This window comes from Dipodomys merriami, unplaced genomic scaffold (assembly GCF_024711535.1).
Source record: "Dipodomys merriami isolate MVZ:Mamm:240054 unplaced genomic scaffold, mDipMer1.0.p SCAF_10, whole genome shotgun sequence".
NCBI lineage: Eukaryota > Metazoa > Chordata > Mammalia > Rodentia > Heteromyidae > Dipodomys > Dipodomys merriami.
The window spans coordinates 49,080,912-49,098,273 of NW_027202271.1; the positions used below are offsets into that span (position 1 = coordinate 49,080,912).

General features: G+C 38.4%; 1 protein-coding gene across 2 annotated transcripts in view; it reads left to right on the top strand.

Moving 5' to 3' along the window:
- The window catches only part of Apaf1 (apoptotic peptidase activating factor 1), an 85,822-nt gene that overhangs the window by 56,203 nt on the left and 12,257 nt on the right, over positions 1–17,362 (top strand). Inside the window, exons 18-22 of one of the 2 annotated variants that reach the window (XM_069990728.1) lie at positions 790–918; positions 3,653–3,778; positions 5,724–5,843; positions 8,782–8,898; positions 13,682–13,807. In XM_069990728.1, coding sequence (XP_069846829.1) covers positions 790–918; positions 3,653–3,778; positions 5,724–5,843; positions 8,782–8,898; positions 13,682–13,807 — 618 coding nt within the window. Of the gene's footprint in view, positions 1–789; positions 919–3,652; positions 3,779–5,723; positions 5,844–6,213; positions 6,369–8,781; positions 8,899–13,681; positions 13,808–17,362 lie in introns of those variants that run through there. The other variant, XM_069990738.1, reaches the window with a different exon arrangement.

Sequence of the window (17,362 nt, forward strand, 5' to 3'; positions counted from 1 at the left end):
TATGAAAGGGTTTGATTAGCATGTGAGTACAGTGCATCTTGGTCAATGGGACCCTTTTCATCATTCTTCCCCATCTCTCCCAGCCCCACTCATCTCTTCAGTGTACCTTGTTGCATTGTCACATATGTACATTGAATATGTGTGTGAAAATGAAACCAGGTAAATTGAGAGGATGAGCGTTCTTCACCCGCCCTCTCTCTATTCATCTGTCTACCCTCTCTTTGAACTTCCCCCTTCTCCCACCAAACATGTTCCAGCTTCCTGGTTTTCATTTAAATATGTCAATTTATGTGTATAAAGCATCTTAATCAATCACTATTTTCATCTCCTCCTTCTAGTATTTAATAATTCTATTTTGTTTACTATTGGGGACAGACTCTTCCCTCAAGGAATGGCATAGACTCAGATAAATTAAAAATGCTTATGCCAGTCAATGTGTGCTTTCAGTTTTCCTAATACTGTTATTTTTTGTGTGTCTGTGAGTCAGTAGTGGAGCTTGAACTCAGGGCCTGGATGCTGTCCCTAGGCTTTTCTGCTCAAGGCTAGCACTTTATTACTTGAGCCACAGCTCTACTTCTGGCTTTTTGGTGGTTAATTGGAGCTAAGAATCCCATAAACTTTCCTGTCTGTTCTGGCTTCAAACCTCGATCATCAAATGTCAGCCTCCTGGGTAGCTAAGGTTATAGGTATGAGCCACGGGTGCACAGCTTTCAGTATTTTCTTTTTATCGGCTTTGGCTTATGTGTTAAAATATTTTACCTTTATACATATCTCTATTTATGTTGACAGGTTTTCGACATGCATACCAGCTGTATATCGGCAAAAATCCATACAGGCCATCACAGCACCATTCAGTACTGTGACTTCTCTCCTCAGAACCATTTAGCGGTGGTGGCCCTGTCCCAGTACTGTGTGGAGGTGAGTATGTTGAATTTCTTCAGTAAGTTTTGGTCTCCAGATATCCAAGGATAATAGGGAATAAGATGCTTGCTTGAGAAATTATACAGTATTTTCTTCATATATTAATGACCTGTAGCCTTGTGATACTAAACTGTGTAGCCATATTTATTATCTTAGCAGTGATTGAAGACTTGATTTAGCAGTATGACAGAAAATGAAAGTGCCATTCATCCAAGCATGTCTAGAGTGTTCATGGGCTGGGAAAACAGTGCGATGACCACAGGTTTCCTAAGCTAAAATATAGCATCTCTTGAACAGTATAGGTATGGGCACTGTTCAAAATGAAATGTACTCATTACATGACTTATGTAACTGGAACCCCTCTGTACAACACTTTTTAATAACAGTTAAAAAAAAAAAAGAAACGAAAAGAAAAGAAATGATGAGCTGGTTCACCTCTGTAATCCTAGGCACTTAGAGGCTGAGATCTGAGGATCAAGATTCAAAGCTAGACCTGCAGGAAAGTCTGTGAGACTCGTATCTCCAATTAACCAAGCAAAAAAGCCAAAAGTGGAACTGTGATTCAAGTGGTGTTCTTGGGCAAAAAAGTTCAGGCCCTGAGTTCAAGTTCCAGGACTGGCACAAGAAAAAATAAAAAGTTAAGTGTTGAGTTCAGATTCAAGATGGAAGTTAGATTTCAAATTGGTTAACATCATACTGTCATTACCAAGCACTAGAAAATTAAATGGCTCCAGTTTATTTCTGGTTTATAACTTTGTGCTTATCTAATCAACTTTATATTTAGTGTTTATATCTAACTAGCCCTGAAATAAATCTACCTAAGGAGTTGGTATTTAAACTTTACAGAAGGCAATGGATTGTATCTTTCCTTCAAAGATAGATACATTTCCCCACACTTGGTTCCTCAGGGCCATCTGAGCAGCAGGTAGCTTGAGGCTGATTGAGATTGACCTTCTGAGGAAAGGGGTCTGGTTCTTTATCTGCAGAGCAGATAACTGACTTGGTTCACTGGCTTCCCTTCAGGAGAAGACTACTTGCTGTTGCAAGCACTTCTTCATTGTTACGTGCTATTCCAACAGTTTTTAAGAGCATTTGCCAACCTTCCCTTGAGTAGCTGTTCAGTGTGGAAGTAACAGATTGAGAGTTGGTAATAAACTCTGTAGGCTCTTCCTCCTCATTCTTAGGGACAGAAGTACAAGTAGGCTGAAGGCTTTCCATGCCGAGAACCTTTCTGTTGTAAGCAGAGGCAAGTGAGTTAAAGAACACCAGTCCCCTCAATACAGTGTGAAGAAGTAGGGTGTGGGGGGCAGTGTTCTCTTGGGCAGAAACCTTGAATCAGAAGCTTTAGCTCTGCTAGGGCACCTTGAATTTACCTGTAGATACTCAAGGAAGATGTGATTGGTGTTTCCCCTCTGGGTTTTGTCAGAATTTTGACAGTTTTTCTGATCCCTTTTAAGGTTCTTACCCTCTATTATCCTTAGCTCTATGAACTGTCTTCCTTCTTGAAATGTAGGTACTTGGCTTTGGAGGCTCAGAAAACAAGGATGGAATAGAGAAGAATTCTCAAAGGAGATTTTTCAGTTGTGTAATAATTTTCATTTCTGGCCTTTAGCACCATATATCCCAGCATGGACTCTAGAGATACAGCAGAGGAAATTTCATATGATTATTTTGTAACCATAGCATTCACTGAATGAAAACTATTGGACATGTGATGAAGTACTTGTTTTGTCTGAGTTTGTTCTGAAATCATAAAGTAGGTCTGTAATTCAAAGTGTAATGAGAAGAGGCCAGGCACACATGATACTTCATTAGACTGGAATATATTTAAGTAATGTAGAGCAGAACTCAGGACAAAATACAGCCAGACTGGTGGGAGACATCGGCAATTTGTAATGAGCACAAATAACAAGAGAAGTGTGTACATGCTACCATTAGTGCATTCATTTATTGTAGGATTTTGCAGTCAGTTCAAATGAAAGTTAGATGATAGAAGTAGTGAAAAATAGTTTATATGTGGAAGCTGCTTATGTTTATCTCATTATTTTTTAGGTTTTTAAAAAATAGATAAATCATTTTCATGATCCCAAATCAAAGTTTTATAATAAATTCTAGTCAGAGGAAACTCAGTTATCCTTATCCCTTCTTACCCACTCATTTTTCCTACTTCATGGGTAACAGTATTTCATTTTGCATATATAAGCAAATATCTATGCATATATATCCATCTCTCTATATTGACATATTTTCATTTCCAACTTCTATCAAAGGTGTAGGGTATATATTCATCTGTTTACTTTTTGTTAACAGTATATCTAAGAGGTAAGTTATAAGTTTTTTTTTCCCTATTTCGTTTTGTATATTATTGTATTGTGTGATCAACTGTAGCTCATTCAGTTGTTTCCCTTGTGGCTTCCAAGGTATTTTCCTTATGTATGATACATACATACATGGGTAGTGGGGATTGGACGTAAGACCTTATACTTGCTAAGCATACATACAACTACTGTGCTACTCCCACATGGTCATTTGTGTTCTTTACAGTCTTCTGCTATTAAAACATAATAGTACAATAAATAATTTTCTACACAAGTGATTTTGTATTGTTTATAGTATGCTTTGGGGCTGTATTTGTGCAAGTAGTATTGCTAGGTCATTCTTCTATTTTCAGCATTCTTGCTATATTCCAAATGCTTATGATTTAATTTCCTGTATTCTGTTTATTCCATAGTTGTGGAATATAGACTCCTGTTTAAAGGTAGCTGATTGCAGAGGGCATTTAAGTTGGGTTCATGGTGTGATGTTTTCCCCTGATGGATCCTCCTTTTTGACATCTTCTGATGACCAAACAATCAGGGTGAGAAATACTGTGACTTTCATTTTAACCATTTAAACCTTCTACAAATTAAGAAACTGATGACAGTCTTTGGGAAAGTAAAATAGGAAACTGCTAGATTCATATTCATTCTGGGAAAGTTTGATCATGTGGCTTATAACAATCTCATGCATTCAGACATGTTCATTTGTTACTGTGGGCCAGGTGCTATGGGAAGTCCATTGATTAAATCTACATGTATTTCATTTGATACCTGAGAGTAGTTTTTTGGCTCTTTCCTGTACCCCAAATTCCCACATGTAATTACTTGCTAATTTTCATAGATTCTACCTTTGCATTTTTATTGTTTATCTCTATTATTCTATTCCTACCACCCTGAGGTTCAGATTCTCACAACTTGCACCTGTTGCTTCTTTTATATGAGGGTCTGCCAGGTCTCCTTTCTTGTTTTCCTATGTGATATTTCCAATATATTTTTCCAGCACCATGTCTGTCTCTGTGTGCATGCATATGTGCTGAAAATTAAGCCAAGGCCTTATGCCTGCTAAATATGTACATGCTACCATTGAGCTATACCCACATTCCTGATTATGTCATTTTTGTTTAAGCAGATTTTTTTACCCCACTCCTATGTTTACCAAAGCAAATGCATATTTCTGAGCTGCTGCTGCTGCTGCTTCTGCTTCTGCTTCTCCTCAACCACCACATCTTCCTTCTCCTCCTCCTCCTCCTCTTCCTCCTCCTTCTTTTTTTGTTCTGGCTTGAACTCAGGGACTGAGCAATGTCCCTGACCTTTTTTGCTCTAGGCAAAGTGCTTCCTCTACCCCTTGAGCCACAATGCCACTTTCAGCCTTTTCTGTTTATGTGGTACTGAGGAATTGAACCCAGGGCTTCATGCATGCTAGGCAAGCACTCTGCCACTATGCCACATTCCCAGCCCCTAAGCTTCTTCATAGTCTGGTCTTATCAGGTTCCAGTGTGTTTTTCAGTTTATTTTCCAGGTAACCTCCATGAGCCACTTATATTTTCTCAAACACCTTGTTTCTTAGTCTTTTGCTTAAGTGGCTTCTTTTGTTTGGAATACCTTACATAACTATCCTACAGTCCCTCAAACCTTCCTCATTTACAAGAATGTCTCTTTTCCTTAATGTCATAAAATTCTATGTCAATTTTTTATGGTGCTTAATCAAATTCTGACTTCAAGTATTGATTTGATTTACTCTATACTTTCAGTGCTTTACTGGTTCACTTATTTATTCACAACTTTAGGATTATGTATGGTTCTCTGAGTCCAAAAACACAGGTGCCTGTAGTATCTAATACAGTGTTTTGTACAAATCATGGTCAAAACTTATTTACTGCTTATTGTATATTAGACATTGTACAGCATATTGTATATGTATTAATTTATTTTCATATAGTTCTTTGTGCAGCTGAGACAGGCACAGATGGGCCAGGAAAATGCCTGAAAGGTCATTGCTAGCTAAAATGTATCAAGCTTGAGCTAGAATATAAATCCTTCACCAAGGAGGTCTTGTTGAAAACAGTGAGCTCTGTCACTAAACCTGGTGTTACAGACTGTTCGTTGATAATAGTTAATTTATATTCTGGTGCCAGTTCATTATCTTGTTGTAGACTGGTATCAATTTGAGAAATAGCAGATGGTTCTTCCTTTGAGTAGTGTTGAGTTTAGTAACCTGTCCAGAGTTATAGTTTATGTAGAACTAGAATTCATGCTGAGACATTTGAGCTATAGAGGCCATAACTCCTAATACTAACTGATTTATACTGATAGAAGTTAACAAATATTTCTGTTGAATTATAATCTTAACAATTGAAAGTGTAGCATGGACATTTTAACTGTGAATCATAGTTTGTTACCTTACTTTAACACTAAGACTAGTTTTTACATTATCTCAGAGGATAGACTTATATAGTTATTTTAATTTCTTCATCTTTCACTCAGGTCTGGGAAACAAAGAAGGTATGTGAGAACTCTGCTATAGTGTTAAAGCAAGAAGTAGATGTTCTGTTTCAAGAAAATGAAGTGGTGATCCTTGCAGTTGACAATAGACAACATCTACAAGTGAGTGTTTTTTGTTTTTGTTTTTTAGAAAATAATTGGAAAATTGTTTTGGTTAGAATGTTTTGGTTTGGAATGACATCGCCCCATTTGTTAGGAAATGGAAAGACTTGGAAAAAATCATATTAAGTGAAGTAAGCCAAGCCCAAAGAAACATAGGTCCTATGGTTTCCCTTATTTGCAATAACTAGTATATGTCTGAGACAAGCAGAAAAGGTCAAAAGCTATGTACATATGACCAGATAAGATGATGTTAAGCAAAATGAACCCCAAGATAGGGACACGAGTGGTTTTTTTCTTTCTTGCTATTGTTCCTAACCTATTTATAATTTACCATGTTATTTTTTTGTTGCTTTGTATGTTCCTCCCCCAGGGTATAACCCCTGTTTGCACTGTATTTGATGTCGGCGCCCTGCATCTTGTATATACACTTCTCCAGCTTGGGGAGGGGAAAGGAAAAAACAAAATGCTTAAATAGGGATACGGGGTGACCCATTGTAACAATGAGATTCACAAGATGTCATGTTGAAAAACAGACTTTACAATTTAACTGGTGAGGTGGGGGGGCGGGGAAGTATAGTTGTGGAGGTGGGAGGGAGAGGAGGGTAGGGGAAAAATAAAGGAGGAGGTAACAATGCTTGATAGGAAATGTACTCATTACCTTGCTCATGTAACTGTAACCCCTCTGTTCAGTATTTTTACAATAAAAATGTATTTAAAAAAGAAAATTTGAAAATTGTTTTGGTTGAACTCACAATTTTTCTTGCTTGTTTTGAACTTAGGATCAGGCATAACTATATAGTCTCAATAGCTACTCAGTGGATAAAAGTTGAATAAATAGATGGGACATAAGCCTGATGGTTAAATATGCCAGTATTTAGAATTAAATTGGGAGCTATCTCACTTTGCCTTGTTCCTCTCTGGTTGCTATCTATGACCTCATTCCTTGATTCACATGGAATCTTAAGAATACCACAGACTTGTTCACAGTGGTGATTCAGGCATGTCTGAATCATCAGAGCTGAGATGGAGGGAGCTAGACTTTATATCTGAAGGATACATGTTTCATTCATTTACTTACACATTGTCCTATAAATACTTATTGAATGCTTATTAATCCTTGAGAAGGAAAAGTTTGTGTTATAATATCAAAGTTGTTTTAGGATCCATAATCTAGTCTGCTCTCTCACTTTCCTCAAACAAAGAATGGGACACATCACATCAGGAAATCTCTACTGACTGGAGTCCCAGTGGTGGTAATAGGGACAAGAGATGCCTACCGAGAGCAGTGCCATTCAATAGCAGGTCAGCATCACTAGATTAGTGGCAGAATAAAATGTCTTCAGAATGGAAGTCCAGTGTAGTTGGCACTGCCTGATAGAGAAGCCCTGGAAGTGGTGATAGCATTGTAGGAAGAACAGGAGAATCTCATGGAAAACTGAATGCAGAGGCTGTCTTTATGGTGTCCAGCCTATGAGAAGCAGCTGAGTAGTAAGCCATATAGGAAGTGGTATCATAAGGAGCTAAGTGATGAGAAGAGGCAGAGAGATACGGTAAAGACAGAAGGTGGAAAAGGGCTGGTCATTGTGGCTTTTATGTGAGCTAGTGAGACATTCTTCCTTGTCCTGCTGGTTATCTGAAAGAAGTAGGGTTGAGAAGGACAAACATTGTCATAGCTAATGATTCCGTGAACTACTTTTTTTTTTTTTGTCAGCTGTGGAGCTTGAACTCAGTAATCTTAGTCTTAGTTATTCTTTTTTTTTTTTTTTTTTTTTTTTTTTTTTTTTGCCTGTCCTGGGGTTTGAACTGTCCCTGAGCTTCTTTTGCTCAAGACTAGCACTCTACCACTTGAGCCACAGCACCACTTCTGACCTTTTCTGTTTATGTGGTACTAAGGAATCAAACCTATGGCTTCTTGCATGCTAGGTAAGCACTAAGCCAGATTCCTAGTCCTTAGTTATTCTTTTTTTTTTTTCCTCCTATTATCTCTTCCCTCCTCCACCTTCCTCACTCCCCCACCCCCAACTTGTAAAGCTCATTTCCAACATAATGTTTTGTGAGTATCATTGTTGCAATGGGTCATCCTGTGTCCTTGTTTCAGCATTTTGTTATTCCCCTTCCCCTCCTCAAATCAGATAAATGTATATATACAAGATGCAGAGTGCCAAAATCAAGTATAATGACAACAGGGGATAGGGGTAAGAACGTACAAAAGAAACAAAATCACATAGTACATTAAAAACAACAACAATGAAAGACCTCTTGTATCCATATCTTAGGGTTCATTTTGCTTAGCATCATCTTATGTGGTCATACGTACATAGCTTTTGAGCTTTTCTGCTCATCTGATAAAATTATCCTATACATATACTAATTATTGCAAATGAGGGAAACCGTGGGACCTATATTTCTTTGGGTCTGGCTTACTTCACTTAATGGGTCTTTTGATGCCTCTCCAGAAGAGGAAAAATTTTAATTTTATTGTGATTGGGAGAATATAAAAGTTCATTTTAATTTAGAGTTGTGTTTTTGTGTCATTTCTGTCTTAGTTCTTTTTCCCAACACCTTTGAAAAATATTAGACAAGTGCATTTTAACAAACGATAACCTTTTAAAAATAGGCTTTGTGAAGAAATGGAAAATAGGGTGTGGAACTTGCTGTGGGATTATCAACCAGACAGATGGATCTCAGGTGGTGGTACAGCAGCTGCTTTTTAAACCTTTTAAAGCTTGTTTTATTTTATGAAAATGTAATTGAACCACAAAATGAAATGAAAGCATAAAGTGCTAAATGCAGATGCTGAACTAGTATAGGGCTATGTTGTTCTCCTGGGAATTCTTGGTTATTCTCTGCATTTTATTTGTTCAGTTGGAAAACCTGTATTCTAAAGGACAAAGAAATTGTCTTAAAACCTAATGACTATGTCTTTTTTCTTTATTAGCTCATTAATGGAAAAACAGGTCAGATTGATTACCTGACTGAAGCTCAAGTTAGCTGTTGTTGTTTAAGTCCAACTCTTCAGTATATTGCATTTGGAGATGAAGATGGAGCCATTGAGGTATTTACTTCCAGTCTTCAGAGCTGTACAGTAGTAAAATTTATTATAGGTGTGGGATTGTACATTTATTAGAAACAAATCTTTTATGATCCATCATTATTTCATAGATAGATCATATCTGACTGGTTATACATTTTTTAGATTGCCTTTACTACTATTTCTCATGCTTTTTTTTTGGTTCTTCTCTACCTAGTTGTTTTTTTTTCTTTTCTTTTTTTTTGTCGGTCGTGGGGCTTGAACTCCTGGACCTGGGCGCTTCCCTGCACTTTCAGCTCAAGGCAAGGGCTGTACCACTTGAGCCACAGCACCACTTCGAGTTTTCTAGTGGTTTATTGGGGATAAGAGTCTCACAGAGTTTCCTGCCCTTGCTGGCTTTGAACCGTAATCCTCAGATCTCAGTCTCCTGGATAGCTAGGATTACAGGCATGAGCCACTGGCCTCCAGCTCTACCTAGTTGTTTTCTTATCTTCTACTTAAATACAAAAGCATTTTTTTCCACCTCCTTAGAAGCTCAGCTGTGTGAAGTGTAAGTGGTTTCCATTTTGGTACCATTAAGCCTTGTTGAGTATGTAGGGCCGCCCTTGCTTGCCTGTTCCACCAGTCCTTGCTTTTCTATCTTTGGTGTTAAAAGTACATCTGTTCACCACCTGAAATTCTTATCTAAAAAGCCCAAATAAGAGAAACAAAGTTAAAGTTAAAAAAAATAGTATGATAAAAATCTCACTTTGGATAAAAGTATTGTCTTCATCACATTCAAAATGCATAACAAAAGCATATTTTTGCCTTTCTGTATCGTTTCTTTTTTTAAAATTGTTATTAGAAAGGTGATGTAGAGAGGAGTTATATAAGTCATGTAACAAGTACATTTCTTTTTGGACAATGTCACTCTTTCCCTAGCTCTCTTGCAGTTTCTCCCCCAGCTGTATAATTTCTTTCTTTCTTCCTTCTTGGTGTGTGTGTGTGTGTGTGTGTGTCAGTTGTGGGGCTTGAACTCTGGGCCAGGGTGCTGTCCCTGTACTCTTCAGCTCAAGGCTAGCTCTCTACCACTTGAGCCACAGCACCACTTCCAGTTTACTGAGTGGTTTACTGGAGATAAGAGTCTCATGGGAACTGGTAGCTCACACCTGTAATCCTATCTACTCAGGAGGCTGAGATCTAAGGATCTCGGTTCAGCGCCTAGGCCCAGAGTTCAGGCCCCACGACCAGACCCAAAAAAAAAAAAAAAAAAAAAAGGATCTCGGTTCAAAGCCAGCCCAGGTAGAAAAGTCTGTGAGACTCTTATCTCCAGTGAACCACAAGAAAAACCGGAAGTGGCACTGTAGCTCAAGAGGTAGAGCACGAGCCTTGAGCTGAAGAGCTCAGGGATACTGCCCAGAGTTTAAGCCCCACGACCTACCAAAAAAAAAAAAAAAAAAAAAAATCTCATGGACTCTGGTGCCTGGCAGCTGTATAATTTCTTTAAAGAACGTTAGTTTTACTCACTTTTTCTTTTTTTTTTTTTTAACAAAATCAAAAGGTGATTTTTTATTAGAACAATGCGACACATTTTAATATACCTCACTTTTTCTTATCTAGACTTTGAAAGTTATTTATCATGTATTTATAGTGTTATATTAATCATTATATATTTATTAATCATAACACTAGCCACATTTATTTTACTGTGGCTCATTTTTTATTAGGAATCATGCAGATATTCTTCAGTCCAGTCTCTCCACTGAAGAGTAAATGCTTATGTTCAGAAAAGGAGGCAAGTGATGCCAATGCTGCTATAACTTTTCCATGATTATTGTGGCTTGGATTCAGAGTTAAGAGCTTACATTGTTTTTTCAATGCAACAATTTAATTTTATTTTGTTCTAGATTTTATTCAATGCATAACATTTTATATTTATATTAGACTGTATAAATTTAAGAATCCCCTAGTAAATTGTTCCACTGTTAGTCTCTTACAGGAATTTATTTATTTATTTATTTTTTATAGCTGTTGAGGAATCTTTTTTTGTTTTTTTAATTGTGAAAATACTGTACAGAGGGGTTACAATTACACGGGCAAGGTAATGAGTACATTTCTTATCAAGCATTGTAGCCTCCTCCTTTGTTTCCCCTTCTCATCCTTCCCATCCTCCCCTCGCCCCCCCCCCAATCTTACCCACTCCCCCCCCCCACCACAGTTGTAAAGTTCATTTTCGACATAACGACTTGTACATCTCATTGTTGCAATGGGTCCACCTGTATCCCTATTTAAACGATTTGTTTTTCCCCTTCCCCTCCACAAATTATACCGACATCAAATACAGTGAAAGCAGGGGTTATACTGGGAAGGTGGCTCAGTGGTAGAGCGCTTGCCTTGCATGCATGAGGCCCTGGGTTCGATTCCTCAGCACCACGTAAGCAAAAAGAAAAAAACCAGAAGTGGCGCTGTGGCTCAATTGGTAGAGTGCTAGCCTTGAGCTGAAGAGCTGAGGGACAGCGCCCAGGCCCAGAGTTTAGGCCCCACGACCGGACCCCCCCAAAAAACAAAAACAAAAAAAAGAGCTTACATTTTCTTCATTATTGTGAAAAATTTATTAACAAGATGGGTGATTTTCTGAGAAGGTATATTGTGGTTGTTTGTTGAGTGAGGATGATTATACATTCACACGTAGACCGTTGTCTTCCTTGCAGGCTCATCTCTCAGAGTGTTGTGCATTATTACTTTGAAAGGGTTTTTGCTTCCCTTTTCCTGTACCTTGGCACCAACTCAGCACCACATTGTTTTTGTTGGTGTTGCTTTGTTGTGCTTTTCCCTTTTTCTTTCCTCCTTTTTTTTTGTCGGTCATGGGGCCTGAACTCTGGGCCTGGGCACTGTTACTCAGCTCTTCAGCTCAAGGCTAGCGCTCTACCACTTGAGCCACAGCACCACTTCTGGTTGTTTTCTTTTTGCTTACGTGGTGCTGAGGAATCGAACCAGGGCCTCTTGCCTGCAAGGCAAGTACTGTACCACTGAGCCACCTTCCCAGCCCCTTTTCTTTCTTCTTTTTAAAAATTTGCTAGTAGTGGGGCTTGAACTCAGAGTCTGGATACTGTCCAGTAGTAGTAACATTATCCCTCAAGGATGGTGCTATAGTACTTGAGCCATAGCTCTACTTCCAGCTTTCTGGTGGTTTATTGGAGATGAGAATCTCATAGACTTTCTTGCCTATGCTAGTTTTGAACCTTGACCCTAAGATCTTAGCTCCCTGAGTAGCTAGGATTACAGACATGAGCCACCAGTGCCTAACTAATTATAATCTATTTTTCACCTATAAAATGGAAATTAGTTTGCCCCCACCTATCATTATTAGCTGATCAAGAGGCTGAGATTTGAAGATCACACATTTGAAATCAGCTCAGGCAGGAAAGTATGAGATACTTATCTTTAATTTTCCAGTAAAAAGCTGGAAGTGGAGCTGTGACTCAAGTGGTAGCTTCTAGCCTTAAGCTAAAAAGCTTAAGGGTAGCACACAGGCCTTGAGATTGAGCCCCAGACTGACACATTAAAAAAACGAAGAAAAAAAGGAGATTTCATATGGGTTAACCAAGATACCCATACACTTGGTTGTGTAATTGAGCCAGATGCTTTCATTGAAGTCTTACTACATCCTGGATATTAGCTATTATTAATCTTGTTTCACAGATACCTAAACTCTTAATTTCTACAACTTTTTGGTATGCAGATCTAATATTCCAGCCCAGGTCTCCAAGCCTATGTTTTCAATATTATACTACTCTGCCTTGCCCTGAGGGACTGAAACAGACCATCTGTTCATTTAGGAAGACTCCCATTCACAGAATTTCCCCTTTGCTTGCTAAGCAACCTTTTTTCAGACATGTGGCTTAGGTTTAAACTTCTGGAATCTTTTGTTACTGAATCATCTCTATTTTCCTTAAGTGTTCTTAAATACATTTTAATTTGGGCAAAGAAGCATGTTTACTCTTTGTGGTACGAGTTCCTCTAAAAGCATTTTGATTGTCTTTTTTAAAATTTGTGTTATTTTTCAATCTCAGTTTGGCATATTCATCTTCAGCCCTCCTAAATCTTTTTTTTTTTGGTCGGCCATGGGGCTTGAACTCTGGGCCTGGGCACTGTCCCTGTACTCTTCAGCTAAAGGCAAGTGCTCTACCACTTGAGCCACAGCACCACTTCTGATTTTCTAGTGGTTAATTGGAGAGAAGAATTTCATGGACTTTCCTGCCCGGGCTGGCTTTGAACCGCAGTCCTCAGATGTCAGCCTCCTGAGTAGCTAGGATTACAGGCGTTGAGCCACCGGTACCTGGCTTAGCTCCCTAAATCTCGCCATTGTATTGTCCTCCCACTTTCTTACATATTTTTATTCCCATACCTGTCTTCCTCATCATCCTTTATCTTGCTTTTCTCTGTGTTGACTTTTGAAGAGCTTGCTTGTCTCATCCAGGATTATTTCTTTTTTTCTTTCTTATCCATCACAAATGTCATTTTCTTTTAGGAGGCTAAGCCCAGACTGCCACTTGTTTGATGAATTGGGTAGTTGAATATTCAGAAGGACTGATCATGGGTTCCTGCTCTGCCATCTAGCCCTTCCAGAAAATGCTTGATTTTCAGATATGTGCATATGTGTATACATTTGTCTATGTGTGTATACACACGTATTAGTGTGTATTTAAATTAAAGACAATAAGAGATGGAAATTCCATGCCCTTTCTGTTTGATAATGTTTGCTTTTAATACTTGGACATTATTGAACTTCTTTGCATTAATTTTCTGTGGTTTTTCTACTTTGAAGATTTTAGAACTTCTGAACAGAAGAGTGTTCCAATCCAGAACGGAGCGCAAGAAAGCAGTACGGCACATCCAGTTCACAGCTGATGAGAAGGCCCTTATTTCAAGTTCTGATGATTCTGTAATTCAGGTAAGCGGGCAGATGCATTTCTAACCTAGGTACTATTGTAGAAAGGAATGCAAGGAGACTTCTCTTGCAAGAGAACACCTGATTGTGCCTAAAATTGATGTACCTCTTAAATATACTATTTTGGATATACATTTAGATAATGTACACCAGCTTAGAGGAAACACATTCGTGTTGCATATTTGTGTGTGTATGGGAAGGTGGGGTGGATGGCAGACAATGTGAAAATCAAGGATTCATTTAAATTCTCTTGCCTTCCTTGTATTTGCATTAATAAATGTATTTGTTGTCATATTTATGTATTTTCTTTTTACCTTAATCTAATTTGAAAAATTTCATTCTCTTGTAATAGTAACACTTACTACAGGGATAAAATCTGAGAAATGAAGGAGGTAATGAAGGAGGTTGTAAACTTATTAGTCTTTTAAAATTCACTTTATTGCCTGCCTGCCCGCCCACCCCTGCCCCCGCCCCCGCCTGCCGGCCTTCCCTCCTTCCTTCTTTCCTTCCCTCCTTCCCTCCCCTTTCCCCTTCTCCTTCCCCTCCATCTCCTCTTGCCCCTCCCCTTTTCTCTCTTTCTTTTCTCCTTCCCTCCTTCCTTTTTTGGGGGGGGGCAATACTGAGGTTTAAATTCAGGGTCTTAACACTAGCTAGGCAGACTGTCCCTCCCTTGAGCCACTCTCCTAGCTCTTCTTACTTTTGACATTTTTTTGGAATGGTGTTTTATGTGTATACCCAGGCTAGCCTGGATTGTGATCCTCCAGTTTATACTACTTGCCTAGCTGTAATGATAGATGCATCACCATACCTGGCTTTTATTGGTTGATGGCCATCTGATGAAATTCTTGCCCCACTTGGCCTCAAACCATCCTCCTCCTCTTCCTCTTCCAAGTAGTTAGGCTGTCAGAGTCAGCCACTATGCTCAGTTCACTTGACTTTTTGTTGAAGTTCTGATATACACACTTCAAAATGCAAACAGTATTACAAGGCTTATTATTAAAAACAAAACAAAACAGATCTTTCTCCCATTTCTTATTTTTTCAGAAACACCAATTTTAGCTTTTAGATTTTTTTTTTTTGTGCCAGTCCTGGAGCTTGAACTCAGGCCCTGGGCACTGTCCCTAAACCTCATTTGCTCAAGGCTAGCTAGCCCTCTACCACTTGAGCCACAGCACCACTTTTTTTCTGTGTATGTGATACTGAGGAATGGAACCCAGGGCATGCATGCTAGGCAAGCACTTCACCACAAAGCCACATTCCCAGCCCTAGATGTTTCTTTTGATACTTACCTTCATATGGCATGCTTATAAAGTGCTATCACTCCCCTACCCCCAATCCAGGGCTTAAATTTAGGGCCTCAGATTCTTACTCAGCTTTTATTTAGTATATATATATTTCTTACAATGGCAGTAATTAAGTATGCTTTTAAAAGCTGTTTTGGAAAAAAGGTGTTATTATCTTTGAGTCCTGTGAAGGAATATGACTGAAATGAAATTTGGCTTCTGTACAGCAACTTCTTTTGTAGGCTCCCATGATGCTCCTTTATTAGCTGTGAAACTCAGTGGAATAGTCACATTTTTTTCTTCTCCATATGTCTTTGAAATGGATAAAACTAAACTTCATCTGATGAAATTCTGTTGAGACATTGTATACTATATGAAGTTAAACTCATAAGATTTTTATGACCTGCTTGCAAATATTCTCAGCTACCAGGAGAATAATTTCTAGAAATATTTTTAGAAAAATATTATTTTTAGAAATATGTTGGGTTTTATCTTCTTTGCTATTCTGCTCAGAATACTTCATCCATTTTTAATGTTTTAACAAGGTAACTTGAAGGGATGAGTGTAGTTTGGAGAGAAAGATGGAAGGGGTGTCATTGATCAAGGAGCATTGTACTCACATTTATATACTAAATTTAAGCTCCTTTGAAAAACAATTAAAGATAGTAAAACATTTTAAATTAAAAAAATAAGTTAATTGAAAAAAAAGACTTTTGGCCAAATGTTGTTGACTCACGCCTGTAATCCTAGTAACTCAGGAAGCTGTGATCTTAAGGATCAAGGCTCAAAGCTAGCCTGGGCCAGAATGTCCATGAGACTCTTAGCTCCAACTAACCACCAAAAAAACCAGAAGTGAGGCGGTGGCTCATGTGGTACAATGCTAGCCGTGAGCAAAAAAGGATCAGGGATGGGGCCTAGGCACTGAGTTCAAGCCTCATACACAAAAAGATCTTTTTATTATTTACTTTCACCAGTCAAAAAACTATACCAGAATATTACTAATCTGCATTCTTGTTTGGGTGAATTTCCCTTATGTTTTTATTCTTCTGGACTTGTCTATCTACATCTTGTTGGGTCCTCCAGGCTGTTCCTTTTCTTCTTCTTTTATTTTTTTTAGTTTACCAATTGTATTTTATTCATTATGTAAATGGTATAGTGAAATTTTTTTTTTCTTTTGGTCGGTCCTGGGGCTTGAACTCTGGGCTTAGGTGCTGTCCCTGTGCTCTTCATCTCAAGGCAAGTGCTCTACCGCTTGAGCCACAGTGCCACTTCCAGTTTTCTAGTGGTTTAGTGGAGATAAGAGTCTCAGGGATTTTCCTGCCCGGACTGGCTTTGAACTGTCATCCTCAGATCTTAGCCTACTGAGTAGCTAGGATTATAGGCGTGAGCCACAGGTGTCGAGCTAATGAAATTTTTTAAAATTTTATTTTATTGTTAAGATGCTGTACAGAGGGGTTATAGTTACATGAGTAAGGCAATGAGTACATTTCTTGTTGATCATTGTTACCCCTGCCCTTCCTTGTTGTTGTCCCACTATTCCTTCCCTACCACCCGCCACCACTCAAAATTGCAAAGTTTGTTTTCAACATACTGTCCTGTGGGTATCCTTGTTGCAGTGGTTCACCCTGGGTCCTTGTTTTCAGCATTTTGTTATTCTCCTTCCCCTCCCAAGATTAGACATACGTGTATATATAAGATGCAGGGTATCAAAATCAAGTACATTGAGAACGGGGGATATGCCATAGGGGAAAGAACATACAAAGGAAACAATCACAACAACAAAAAAGAAAATCACATGGTACATTTAAAACAATAACAATAAAGACAGACCTCTTGTGTCCATATCTTGGCATTCATTTCACTTAGCATCATCTTATATGGTCATTTCCACATGGTTTTTAAGCTTTTCAGCTCTTAGGCTGTTTCTTTTAATACCTTTCCAGTCTTTTTTTTCTCTGCTGTTTTTTTCTGTTTGTCCTATGTTTTAGCTAGATTGAGCTATAAGTAAGTCCCTATAATCTTTTCATGTTTTCCTGTTGTACTTTCATACCCCATATTTGAAAAGCCCCTTTCAGCTGGGCACTGGTGGCTCAGGCCTGTAATTCTAGTTACTTATGAGCCATCAATTGGGAGGATTGTGGTTCTAGGCCAGCCTGGGCCATAAAAGAAAAAGTAAGTTTGTGAGAATCCTCATCTCAACAGAAAAAAAAAAAATCTGGGTGTGGTGTGCACCTGTCATCTCTGCTGTGGTGCAAAGCATAAAACCTGCCTCTCA